The sequence below is a fragment of the Gobio gobio genome, assembly GCF_949357685.1.
Source record: "Gobio gobio genome assembly, chromosome: 19".
Taxonomy (NCBI): Eukaryota; Metazoa; Chordata; class Actinopteri; order Cypriniformes; family Gobionidae; genus Gobio; species Gobio gobio.
Window position 1 is genome coordinate 50,539,782 of NC_137112.1, and position 13,769 is coordinate 50,553,550.

General features: G+C 40.7%; 1 protein-coding gene across 2 annotated transcripts; it reads left to right on the forward strand.

Annotated features, from left to right (window-relative positions):
* The first annotated feature begins 4,631 nt into the window (after positions 1–4,631).
* On the forward strand, positions 4,632–13,405 carry rpl29 (ribosomal protein L29). Of its 2 annotated transcripts, none has more exons than XM_079844245.1 (4): positions 4,632–5,527; positions 5,804–5,863; positions 6,740–6,804; positions 13,239–13,405. In XM_079844245.1, the coding sequence occupies exons 2-4, from the start codon at positions 5,827–5,829 to the stop codon at positions 13,332–13,334; spliced, it is 198 nt and encodes a 65-aa protein (XP_079700371.1). In that variant the 5' UTR covers positions 4,632–5,527; positions 5,804–5,826; the 3' UTR covers positions 13,335–13,405. The 2 variants fall into 2 exon arrangements, with proteins under 2 accessions (XP_079700371.1, XP_079700370.1); XM_079844244.1 differs by having other exon boundaries at positions 5,483–5,527; positions 5,807–5,863.
* Positions 13,406–13,769: the final 364 nt, after the last annotated feature.

Sequence of the window (13,769 nt, forward strand, 5' to 3'; positions counted from 1 at the left end):
TAACTCAGACGGGCAGGAACTTGTGCTGGAGCTCAAAAACTGATCCCCACTTCTTAACCTGAAGTCATATTTTCTATGAGGTTCTGAGAATCGCTCTAGGGAGGTATGATCAAACCAGTCTGAACCCGTTTCCCGTCTCGCCCACGCTGTTATCTGTGTGTGTGTGTGTGTGTGTGTGTGTGTGTGTGTTTGATGAATGAAGTGCAGCTTTCATCAAAGACGTGGTCAGATGGAGGAACGTGGACCGTGGAGGTGTGGAAGGTCTTTGAGCGGTCATCGGGTCCGAACGGCCTCGCTCTTATCAGAGGAAAAGCAGGTCAGCGGCTGCGAGCTGGAACTGGGAGTGGTGCAGGGATTGCTCAATAAAGCTGGGTTAAAAATACTATGTGTGTGTGTGTGTGTGTGTGTGTGTGTGTGTGTGTGTGTGTGTGTGTGTGTGTGTGTGTGTGTGTGTGTGTGTGTGTGTGTGTGTGTGTGACAAAGAGCATGAGTCATCAGCCGCACCTTACATAACTTAATTACTCTGATTGTACTGCCTTGAATGCCTCCCATGGCCACGTCTGCTGCTTGTGTCTCAGGCCTGATAACAGCCAGCCTCGCGTGAAGGGTTAAACTGATTCTGCTCTCCACTGGTGTCACAACACAGGAACGTCTCGTGTGTTACACAATCATACAGTACAACACAAGTCGCTTAACCAGGTCACTCAATGAAGCGATGGATCTGTGCCACTGCAGCGCTTCTTTAGTCTTCATCAAACTGCACATGTTTCTCGTCCGCACTGAAGCTGTTTCTCATCTGGTGTGAGTTCAGTTTGGTTCCGTCGTCAGCTCACGCGTTCTATAATGAACAGGACATTAATGATTTACTGAGGAAACATTGCCTAAGAGACACCGTTTCTATATCTGAAGTCTCCCCGTACATTCTTACAACACAAACATCCTGAGAAACGGTTATTCGTTTATAGTCAGGAATTTCCCTGCTTATTAAAAAGTTACGTTCATATTCATTACAGTGCACTGCAAAAAATGCTTTTCTTACTTAGTTTTTATGTCTTGTTTCTGGTCCAAACATCTAAAAATTCTCAAAACAAGAAGCATTTACTAGCCAAATAAATTTTTTTGCCTTGTTTTGGGGGGGAATAACTCAAAATTAAGTGCGCTTTTGCTTAAAATGAGCTAAATAATCTGCCAATGGGGTAAACAAAATAATCTTGTTTTCTGTTTGAATTAAGATTATTTTGCTTACCCCATTGGCAGATTATTTTGCTTATTTTAAGCAAAAACTCACTTAATTTTGAGTTATTTTCCCCCAAAACAAGACCAAAACTTTTGCTTGTCTAGTAAATGCTTCTTAATGTAAGATTTTTTAGATATTTGGACTGAAAACAAGACAAAAATACTAAGTAAGAAAAGCATTTTTTGCAGTGGGCAGAGACAATTCTGCGCATCACAACTGTCAAAGCGCACATTCTGAAATCAGAATAAAGATTTATGCCTGTAACCTGACATCGCTGTTGTGTTTATGTTGTGCTGTATTATTGTGTTTATTCATACAGTAGGCGAACTGCAAATGTTCCAACAATGATTTTGTAAACAGCAGGCATTTTGAAGCAGTTAATTATGTAAAATAAATATTTAATTCAACAACACAGCATTACATAACACTTATATGGAATACTTATACTCATATGGAAACGGTAAACAGTCTTTAAGAGTCTGAAATAGACGTTGCTCAATCAGGAAATAATACACACATCATAACTCTGACAGCTTTATTTCCGAGATAATGGCAAAGTTTGAATTGTAATACAATATAGTGCAATATAGAGGCTTGTATTAATATTGTATAAGCTAATCAAATCAATTTCTGCAGCTAAACACAGATACACGTTCATAATGAATATTATTATTCGGCAGTAGACACACACACACATTAACCATTTCATTATATGACTCATCCTCTCCGAAAAGACCATAAACATGACAGATATCATCTGAGTAACTATTAATTTACACACAGATCTGGTAAAGCTGATCCTGTGAGACTGAGACTGCAGATCGTGTGTCATTAGCTCAGTGTGTCAGTGATGCCCTCTGCTGGTAGAGGAGAGTAAGATGGCCGCTCCAGCACTTCCTGTGGCTTCACCGCCTGATGGAGAACAGATGAGCAGTCCAGTCATTAAGACTCCGCCCACGGCTCTTCTGATTGGCTGTTAATTTGGATTGATTTGGTTGCGAGTGCGCCTGCAGAGACTCCGCCCACGGTTCTTCTGATTGGCTGTGAGTTTGGATTGATTGGTTGTGAGTGCTCCGTTCAGCAGAGAGACTCCGCCCACACACTCTTCTGATTGGCTGTGAGTTTGGATTGATTTGGTTGTGAGTGAGTGATTTGGTCCTGCAGAGAGACTCCGCCCACACGCTCTTCTGATTGGCTGTGAGTTTGGATTGATTTGGTTGTGAGTGCGCCTGCAGAGAGACTCCGCCCACACGCTCTTCTGATTGGCTGTGAGTTTGGATTGATTTGGTTGTGAGTGAGTGATTTGGTCCTGCAGAGAGACTCCGCCCACACGCTCTTCTGATTGGTTGTGAGTGCTCCGTTCAGCAGAGAGACTCCGCCCACACGCTCTTCTGATTGGCTGTGAGTGCTCCGTTCAGCAGAGAGACTCCGCCCACACGCTCTTCTGATTGGCTGTGAGTGCTCCGTTCAGCAGAGAGAGGAAGCCTGAGGCACTGATTACAGATCAGCCTTCGCTGTAATGACATCCAAATGTCCCGTCGAGCCGCCTCCTCCTCCGCCTCAGACGGATCGCTCCCCGAGCCACAGCACACACACACACACTGACACACACACACACACACATTCTGAAACATGAGCCCCAGCACACACACTCATCCCTTTAACAGAAGCCAGATGTGCAGACGCAGTGTGTTTGTTCTTTCATTCATTATACAGCACCAGCAGACATAGAGGACTACACACTCACCAGTGAGTGTGTGTGTGTGAGTGTGTGTGTGTGTGTGTGTGTGTGTGTGTGTGTGTGTGTGTGTGTGTGTGTGTGTGTGTGTGTGTGTGTGTGTGTGTGTGTGTGTGTGTGTGTGTGAGTGTGTGTGTGTGTGTGTGTGTGTGTGTGTGTGTGTGTGTGTGAGTGTGCCAATAAAGAGCATGTATTTGTAAGAGTGTGTGACATGCATAATGTTAACTTAAATGAACACGCCGACTCTTTGTGACTTTATCTTATTCCCCGTATCCCCCAGAGTTAGATCAGTCCATACACACCATCATCTCGTGCCATAACTCTGTCTGACGCACACACTGCTAGCCTAGCTTAGCACAAAGACTGGAGGTAAACGGCTCCAGCTAGCCTAGCTTAGCACAAAGACTGGAGGTAAACGGCTCCAGCTAGCCTAGCTTAGCACAAAGACTTGAGGTAAATGGCTCCAGCTAACCTAGCTTAGCACAAAGACTTGAGGTAAATGGCTCCAGCTAGCCTAGCTTAGCACAAAGACTGGAGGTAAATGGCTCCAGCTAGCCTAGCTTAGCACAAAGACTGGAGGTAAATGGCTCCAGCTAGCCTACTGCTCAATAAGTGATTAAATAGAGATCAATAAGATATTAAGCAGCTCCTGAAAATAGTCCCCAGCACGCTCTGTGTGCGTCACATTGGTTATGTTGACTGAAGTTAGCCTATTTTCAGGCGCTGTGTAATATCATTGCGCCGCTGCACCCATAGGACGGCTCACAGCTCTTGATTATTACGCAGGAATAAGACAAAGGTTCCTAGCCATATCGGTCTATAAAGTCGCAACTTTTCATTTTCCGTCGGTCTTAGAACACGATGTAACTATACACATCACAACATGTAAATAGGAAAATGTTGCCGTTATTTCGTCACTTATTGAGCAGTAGGCTAGGTGGAGCCATTTACCTCTAGTCTTTGTGCTAAGCTAGGCTAGCTGGAGCCATTTACCTCGGGTCTTTGTGCTAGGGTTAGGTCAGTCTAAGTGCTGATGTTTATTGTGGCACTGATGTGGCAGCTCAGATGAGAAGCGATTACCCATCATCCTTCACCAGTGCATGACCCATGTGACCTCCGTTCCTAAACATGCCTGAGTCAGTGACTGATGGACTCACACATGTGAGGAACACGCGTGTGTGCCATGAGCTGAACTCTTCACACAGTTGATCTGTTAAAGGGCCGCTGATGCTGCAGAGCTCATTATGATCTCCATCCTAAACATCCAATCATAACAGCTGAAGCAGAGACCCAAGCCCCGCCCCTAAACGCTTCTGACAGAGCACAGAAGGAAAGATCAGTCGCTGCTTTAGGTGTGACCTCTTGACCTCATCATGAGAGTGAAGTCCCGCTGGTGTCTCTCCTCCTCTAGTGTGAGTGAAGCGCAAACAAGAACAAATGTAGGCGGGGCTTGAGTGTGTCTGAGGGGAACTGATTGGACGGTTGTGGTTTGCTATTGGTGGATCTCATGTGAGTGACAGGTGGCTCCGCCCTCGTCATCAGAGAAGAGATGAAGGAACATGAATTTAACACAATATCCAGTACGCCGGACATCATGGGTTCTCTCTCTCTCTCTCTGTCTCTCTCTCTCTCTCTCTCTCTCTCTCTCTCTCTCAGTGCTGAGGAATACACACGTGTTGCCTTCATCTCTGCATTATGGGACACATTGTACATATGAAGCCATCACTGAATGGGAGCTGGGAGATCTCTGCTCCATTAGCGGATCTGACGTGTGTTTACCGCCCTCTGCTGGACACCGCGCGCTACTGCATCACGTGTGGCGGTTACCATGGTAACCAGATTCACAATCACAGTTATTATGGCTATATGACTATATTTCATTTTATGTTTGTGTGAGGGTTTCATTATTGTTATTATTATTATTATTACTGGACAATGTGGCTCATGTCAATGTCAATAACTGTAGTAACTGTACACTAGTAGCATAATATGGTTCAAACCCGGACTTGTTTAAAAGCTATATTATATTTCCGGCACATAAGAAAAACTAATTATATTTTGGCATTAAAAAGTGGAAAATGGTGAGATAAAGTCGGAATTATGACATTTTTAGTCAGTGTTTGTGTGAGACTTTTATTATTATTATTATTATTATTATTGGACGATGTGGCTCAATTTCAATACTCTAGTATCGTAGCATAATATTTAAATAATACAATATAAAAAAAGTTATATTCCAATTTCTGGCACATACAATTAAAAAGTCGAAATTATAAGTAAAACGTCAAAATTATGACTTTTGTATCCACTTTTTCATGTCATATTTATGACGTTTCGACTTAGTATGTCATCATTTGTCATAATTATGAATTACAAAAGCATGTTTGTTTTTCTTATGTGGCGAAAATGCGATTCCATAGTTTTAGATTTGTTTGTTTAAGGATGTGTTTGTTTACATGTGTTTCCCGCGCTGCACATCCGGAGACGGGGACTCTTATCTCCCACAGTGCACCGCGGTCTCTCTCTCTTCCGGTTGTCCTGCGCTTCGAGTGGTAGGTGTTGAGTTTGTCTCCGTATCGAAATGAAATCTGAATGAATCCTCGGTAAACTCGAGCTGGTGTTGAACCATCGGTTGAGTCTCGTGTCCGGTGGCGCTTCACGAGCAGCGCGCGCGCAGTATTGAGCCCGGGCGCGCGCGGATGGTGGAGTTTATAGTGTGTGTTAGCCGTTAGCATAGCGCTCTGAGGGAGCTCGGCTAGCGTGTGTCCTGCAGGGCTGATTAACTTCTTCTTCTTCTGTTGTTCTAAACTGTGGTGTTTTTCTGTCAGCAGACAGTGATCAGTGATCAGACATGGCCAAGTCGAAGAACCACACCACACACAACCAGTGTAAGTTCCCGGTCGAGTGTGTGTGTGTGTGTGTGTGTGTGTGTGTGTGTGTGTGTGTGTGTGAGAGAGATGCAGTGGATGTTTCATGATTCTTTGTGTGTGTGAGATGATTTTGTGTCTGAATGAGTGTGTGTGTGATAGTGTATGTTTAATAACTGTGTGTGTGTGTGTGTGTGAGATGCAGTGGATGTTTCATGATTCTTTGTGTGTGAGATGATTTTGTGTCTGAATGAGTGTGTGTGTGATAGTGTATGTTTAATAACTGTGTGTGTGTGTGTGTGTGTGTGTGTGTGTGTGAGATGATGCAGTGTATGTTTAATAACTGTGTGTGTGTGTGTGTGAGATGCAGTGTATGTTTCATGATTCTCTCTTTGTGTGTGCAGTTTGTCTGTCTGAATATGGGTGATGGTGTATGTTTAATAACTCTGTGTGTGAGAGATGATGTAGTGTGTCTGAATGTGTGTGAGTGTATGTTTAATAAGTCTCTGTTTGTGTGTGTGTGTGAGAGATGATACAGTGTGTATGTATGTTTAATAACTCTGAGTGTGTGTGAGATATATATGCAGTGGATGTTTCATGATTCTTTGTGTGTGAGATGTAGTGTGTCTGAATGAATGTGTGATAGTGTATGTTTAATAACTCTGTGTGTGTGTGTGTGTGTGTGAGAGAGATGATACAGTGTGTGTGTATGTTTAATAACTCTGTTTGAGTGTGTGTGAGATATATGCAGTGGATGTTTCATGATTCTTTGTGTGTGTGAGATGCAGTTTGTCTGAATGAATGAATGATTGAGTGGTGTGTTACAGTGGGTGATGTTTCATGATTCTGTGTGTTACAGTGGATGTTTAATAACTCTCTCTCTGTGTGTGTGTGCAGCTCGCAAGTGGCACAGGAACGGCATCAAGAAGCCGCGATCCCAGCGCTATGAGTCTCTGAAAGGGGTAAGAGCTCATCCTCCTCTCACTGCGTCATGGGCTCGAGTCCCAGGCCATGAGCTACAGACCGGCCTGTGTGTGTGTGTGTGTGTGTGTGTGAAGGGGCTAGGGGTGTCGCAATATACCGGTATTGACGATAACCAATATCTAAAATGATCAGGACTGGTCTGAGAACATGATGTGTAAATACTCCAGTGTCCGAGTCTGACTGAGCCGTGTTTTTCCTCCCTCTCTATTACACACTGTTGCAGCCATAAAAATGGTTCAGCTTTGTTTGTAATGTCAAATTTGTTGTTTTGTTTCTTTATTAAGTTAATTTAGAAAAAAAGTTTGGGGCAATTTTTGCTTGTTAACCTCTTAACAAGCGCCCCATTTTTGAGAATTCTTTGAAAACGATATACCCAAATGAAAATGTCTGCAGCTCTTAAACCCTATGGTCTATATTCATAAACCTGGTCTTATTTTAAACTAGACACTTGAAATATTGCTACCCAAGAGTCATAATAACTCAAAGTAATATGGGAACAGAGTAATATACATGTAAATATACATGTAAGTGACTCACGTTTTTTGTTTTTTGTTTTCACTTAGGGAAAAAAATATTATAATTTAATGTTAAGAGCCTGAAAATAACTTAAATATAAAACTGAATGTCTAATCATGTCATGATTCAAATATGAGGATGATTCTCTCAGTAATGTGGCTTCTGTGAGCTTTTATGTCAAGAAAAGTCTAGGCGTCATTTCAAAAAGGCCATTTATTTCAGAACATTTGCTATTGTAAAGAGTAGTTTTTCATTCAAATAAATCTGCAATAAACTGCAATATACTACTAATTATAATGGATAAACAGTTACTGAAAAACTAAAGCAACTATTTACAGAGATTACAAAGTGTAAAAAACTCATTTAGCTGATGGGAAGCGTCAGTGAGAGACAGCGCGCTCCACTGCAGTTGCGCCATGGAGAACGCGCCGACAGCGCACAAACAGTATTCACCAAAGCCTACTTACGCAAACTGCGCATCTTCACAATATGATAGATTTATGATCAGAGAAAACGAATGACGTGAGCAGATGTGAAGGCCATAACTCTCGCAGCTGTGCTGAAGGAAGGCGGCGCTCAGAGCCAGTCCACGGTCTCACTTTCTTATAATTAATCAATGTCTATTCTTATATTTGCAATCTAGTCATGGCCAATAACATTTATGTTAATATTTATTCATCATACTGTTGAACTTGACAGTATTTTCTCTCGTTATTTCATACCTGGAGCTTCAAAGACAATCGTTTAGTGACAGAGTATTACCCTGTTTATCATTATCCAATTATGTTTGTTGGGTAAAAAAATAAAACTAAATAAACAAAGTAAAAATTAATTGGTAACACTTTACAATAAGGTTCCTGGATTAACATTAGTTACATTAACAAAGATTAATAAGTGCAGTTCATTGTTAACTAATGTTAATTTCAACATTTACTAATGCATTATTAAAATCTTGCTAAAATGCACTGTGAACTAACATGAACAAACCATGAACAGCTCTATATTAACTAACATTAACAAAGAAGATTAACTAATGCTGAACAGCTGTTGTTCATGGTTAATTCATTAACTAATGCATTAACTAATGTTAACTAATACAACCTAATTGTAAAGTGTTACCAATTAATTTGATAACTTTCGCCCCCAAGATTTCCATAGATATCGCGATATATATCGATATCGTGAATTTTTTTTTTTTGTTGGCCACAATAACCGTGGTGTGAAAAATCTGATATCGTGACAGCCCTAGTAGAGGCTTTGGTTAGTGTGCGTTAGTGTGCGTTAGTGTGCGTTAGTGTGCGTTAGTGCGCGTGTTAGTGCTAACCCTTCGTCTGACCAGCTCAGAGTCCATGCTGACCAAAGCTAACGCAGGAGAGCTGACGGCCACACATCACTCGCTCTGATTAGAGGATGAGGATATAATCTGCTAAAGGTGTGTGTGCAGTGCAGAGAAGGGTTAGTGTGAGTGTGTGTGTGTGTGTGTGTGTGTGTGTGTGTGTGTGTGTGTGTGTGTGTGTTAGTGTGTGTGTGGCCACACATCACTCGCTCTGATTAGAGGATGAGGATATAATCTGCTAAAGGTGTGTATGCAGTGCAGAGAAGGGCGGCCTCGGCTAAAGACGGTTCTAGTCGACTAGCTGGCGTTCATTAAAGCGATTAGTCGACTAACTGTGTTTATATAAGCCATAAATCATAAGCCTTTAGTAAAGTGTGTGTGTCTCCATCAGCCAGAGCGACTGCATCAGATGTGTGTGTATGTTGAGCTAATGCCTCATATATTGACACACGAACACAGACAGAAGCTCGCACATCACGTGAAGATCACGCGCAGAGACGCTATGACTGACACACACACACACACACACTCATTAATGCATTCAGATGTAATGTAGGTCTTCTGTGTGTCTATCTGATGTGCAACAGAAATCTGCCCCATAGACTAGAGCTGCTGATAGTGAAGTGTTTCAAGTCAAGTCAACTTTATTTATATAGCGCTTTTAACAATGTAGATTGTTTCAAAGCAGCTTTACAGTGTTAAACAGGAAAATAATGCAGCATAATTTTATTCAGCTGTATAGCCATTCTGGAAAAATTTCAAGTATCATACAGTGACAGTGTGGGCTTTAGATCAATAATTTGATCAGTAATTTAGTTTAAATGGTTAATTTAGTTTATTATTTAGATGTATTTCGATGTTTAGTTGAAAAATTTCTGTGTGTGTGAAAATTTATTTCACACACACAGAAATGCACTTTCATTAGAAAAAAACATCCTGCCTTTAATAGTAGAAAATATTTACAGTACGAACCTTATCAGTGAACTCTGAGGGCAAAAAGAAGAGCAAAATAATCGTTCATTAATCGCAATCGAGGTTAAATGTTCATTTAATGGAGATGTTTATTTCTGGTCTAATAGTTCCAGCCCATCATCATCTTCATCATCTTCATCATCATCATCATCCACTGATGAGCAGGATCTCTCTTGCTTTGGGGATTCTCGAGTTATTATCTGTTAATGTTTTAATCTGCTCATCCGGTCCGGCCAGAGAAACTCTTTCACTCTTCAGAACATCCACAAGTTAATGTCGAGGCCTGGAGCTGATCAGAACATGACAGAACGCTGTAGTGGAGTAGAGTATAATAATAATAATAATTATAATAATAATTGCTGCAAAATGTGTGAAGTCAGGAGCGGTGTTCCAGCAGGCCAGTGATCGGGTCATGTCCACATTAAATCTGACCTGTATCGATGTGAAACTCTAGTGATTCGCCCACAGAAGCGCGTGATGTGAAGTCCTCTCAGGTTTAGGGTCAAAGGTCGTTGGCCTCGGGTAGAGCAGGAGAACTGATGGACAGCTCTTCTCCTTTCTTAGAGCTGGAAAAACAAAGTTCATGACCTGCAGGAGTTCTTGTGAAAAGATTTAAAAATGAAAGAAGCTGAGTCGGCTGTTTTTGTGTATTGGAAGTTCTAATTTAAAATGTTTGTTTTAACGATCTATAGCCTGTTTTACCACTTGCGTGAGCATCACAATATATCATCTAAAGTACTAGGTTATATATCATCTAAAGGTATGAATTAAGTAAACGTTGTTTTAATGTAGTGCGTTTAAACGTATCTGTAAAATGGTATACAAAGAGAATTAAAATGCTGACAAGCCATGTTCAGTGAAAACTTTTGATTTTAAATAAAATAAGTGTTTTCTGTTACTAAATAAGATCCGTTACACGGCAAACACATGTGAAAGCACGAGCGTGCGCTGCTCCTGCGTCGTGTGTGTGTGTGTGTGTTAAATGCAGTTGGTTGTTTAACTCTGACATGTTTTGAGTTGTTGTGGTAAGAATAGCGTCGGGTCAGTGGTTTGCTGAGAGCAACTATTCTACATCATTGACATAGAACGCAAACAAAATGGCGCCACCAATGTCCAAATATAATTTTTTACTTCAATCTTTCATGTGTTTTCCACTGCATATTTCAGTGAGAGACATGTTATATTAAGTCATAAGAGTCTTAACACCGGAGATCCCTAAAGTCAGCGGTCAGACTCTTCTCGTCGCCTGTATGCTCACTTCAGGATTACATCAGAGTGTGTGTTTTCCACTTCCACTGGTTCATGTGATGTAATGTTACATCCCTATGGAGGAGAGTATCTCAGGGTTCCCGCGGGGTCTTAAAAAGTCTTAAAATGTCTAAAATTAAATTTTTTAAATTTAAGGCCTTAAAACGTCTTAAAAACGGCCAGATTTTCACCCGAGGTCTTAAATTTAATTTAGTTAGGTCTTAAAAAAAAGTATTATCCTCGTCCATTTCCAGAAATGCTGGCTGCAGAAAGTTATTAACGTTACACTGTAGCAAAAAAGTATCGAATGGCGAAAGCGGAGCTCTAGAGTGTTTGCTGCTCCGCCCTCAGAGCGTTCAATCGGTGTGTTGTAGTTCTTTCTGGGGGTGTTGTAGTTCTTTCTGGGGGTGTTGTAGTTCATTCTGGGTGTGTTGTAGTTCTTTCTGGGGGTGTTGTAGTTCTTTCTGGGGGTGTTGTAGTTCATTCTGGGGGTGTTGTAGTTCATTCTGGGTGTGTTGTAGTTCTTTCTGGGGGTGTTGTAGTTCTTTCTGGGGGTGTTGTAGTTCATTCTGGGGGTGTTGTAGTTCATTCTGGGTGTGTTGTAGTTCTTTCTGGGGGTGTTGTAGTTCTTTCTGGGTGTGTTGTAGTTCATTCTGGGGGTGTTGTAGTTCATTCTGGGTGTGTTGTAGTTCTTTCTGGGGGTGTTGTAGTTCATTCTGGGGGTGTTGTAGTTCATTCTGGGGGTGTTGTAGTTCTTTCTGGGGGTGTTGTAGTTCTTTCTGGGGGTGTTGTAGTTCTTTCTGGGGGTGTTGGTACACGTACTCGGTGATAAAACTACAAATCCCGTGATAAGTGCAATTACCTGCCCGCAAAATACGTCTACATTTAATAACGTTGTATTTTTCTGGACAGAATGAGGCAGACATGCATTGTTTTATATTATTCTAAACAGTGATAAAGTCTGCACTCAATCAGCACTGCACACCTTATGATTATGACAATAGTGAAGGCTTGAAGAACTCAAATACACCATATCTTGATGCAGTCGTGTTTATTGTCTTCGTTTCATCAGTCAAAGCGTTTCTATCTTCAGTTTATCCTACATCGCTAGCTTCACATTAGAGTGATTACTTCTCTGAGGGAAATGTGGAGATTCTGCTCGAGGGCGCCCTCTGGCTTCCAGTATGAATGAAAGTTTGGGTAACAAATATGAAAAATAATACTTCTCTCTAAATAAATGTATATGACAACCCATATGTTTTTCTCTAATGTACAATTTTCCCCCCACAGTGGATGCATAAGAGGCTCATATTGCATATTAAATACATAGACTTTAAGAAATTTATATCACAGATAAAAAGCACAGAATTTCTTTCTTTTTTTATTTTATTTTTTACAATAAATCTTTAGACCTTTCTAATGATTTTTAGTCATAGGCTGTCTGCATATTAACAGGTAACCCAGCAGGTTTTTTTTTGTAAAAATGTTTCTGTAAAATATAAATGTTATTTTATTAGTATTATTATTATATTGTTATATTTATTCTTAAATACTCTATTTTTATTTTTTTAATAATTAAAATATTATTGTAATATATTTCTAATTTTGTTAAATATTTGTATTTATTGAATATAATCATTATTATTAGTCTCGTTAATATATAAACATTAATATATAAAATGTTATATGCATACACTTTACACTTTTTTAAAAAAATTGCATTTTAACCAGAATAATCGCAATTAGATATCTTCCCCAAATCGTGCATCCCTAGTTTCTCCCTAGAGCATCCCCTGTTCAATCTCTATTAGGATATTAATATGCTGTTTTGTAATCTATTCTATTTGAGGGCAAGTTTGTTTTAGCCTATTTTCATTTTGGGCCTAAGGTTTTGGGCATTTGGCACATTGTTGGCTGTGGAGGGTTACTAATGTCATTGCTTTTTTTAATTATTTCTTTGATTTATATAATTTTGGTAAATCGTCGTATAGGTCTTAAATTTCAATCTTTATGGTCTTAAAATGTCTTAAAAAGGTCTTAAATTTGACTTTCTGAAACCTGCAAGAACCCTGGTATCTGCACCTGAGGCGGTAACATCAGCAGAAAGTGTGTGTGTGTTCAGACTGCACACACACTCCTCATCATCTGATGCTGATTACACTACTGCTGCAGATGATGATTCTTCTTTAGTCCGATATAAAACTGAATCAAATCTCAAGTCACCGCTGAATCGAGCCCTCAGCTGACGGGTCTCATGGTTCATCCTTCACTGTGTGTGTGTGTGTGTGTGTGTGTGTGTGTGTGTTCAGGAGGTAATGCGTGTGTGTGTTTCTGTTACAGGTGGATCCCAAGTTTCTGAGGAACATGCGCTTTGCCAAGAAACACAACAAGAAGGGGATGAGGACCATCGCCAGGAAAGCTGCAGCGAAGCCCTGAGGAGCCAGAGCCAGCGGTGGACAGATGTTCTCAAGGACTTTATACAAAACAATAAAAACATGCTTTGAGAACGCAGTGTCTGTCTCTGTATATGAACACACACTCATCTAACACAGTGTCTGTCTCTGTGTATGAACACGCACTCATCTAACACAGTTTCTGTCTCTGTGTATGAACACACACTCATCTAACACAGTTTCTGTCTCTGTATATGAACACACACTCATCTAACACAGTTTCTGTCTCTGTGTATGAACACACACTCATCTAACACAGTTTCTGTCTCTGTATATGAACACACACTCATCTGACACAGTTTCTGTCTGTGTATGAACACACACTCATCTAACACAGTGTCTGTCTCTGTATATGAACACACACTCATCTGACACAGTGTCTGTCTCTGTGTATGAACACACACTCATCTAACACAGT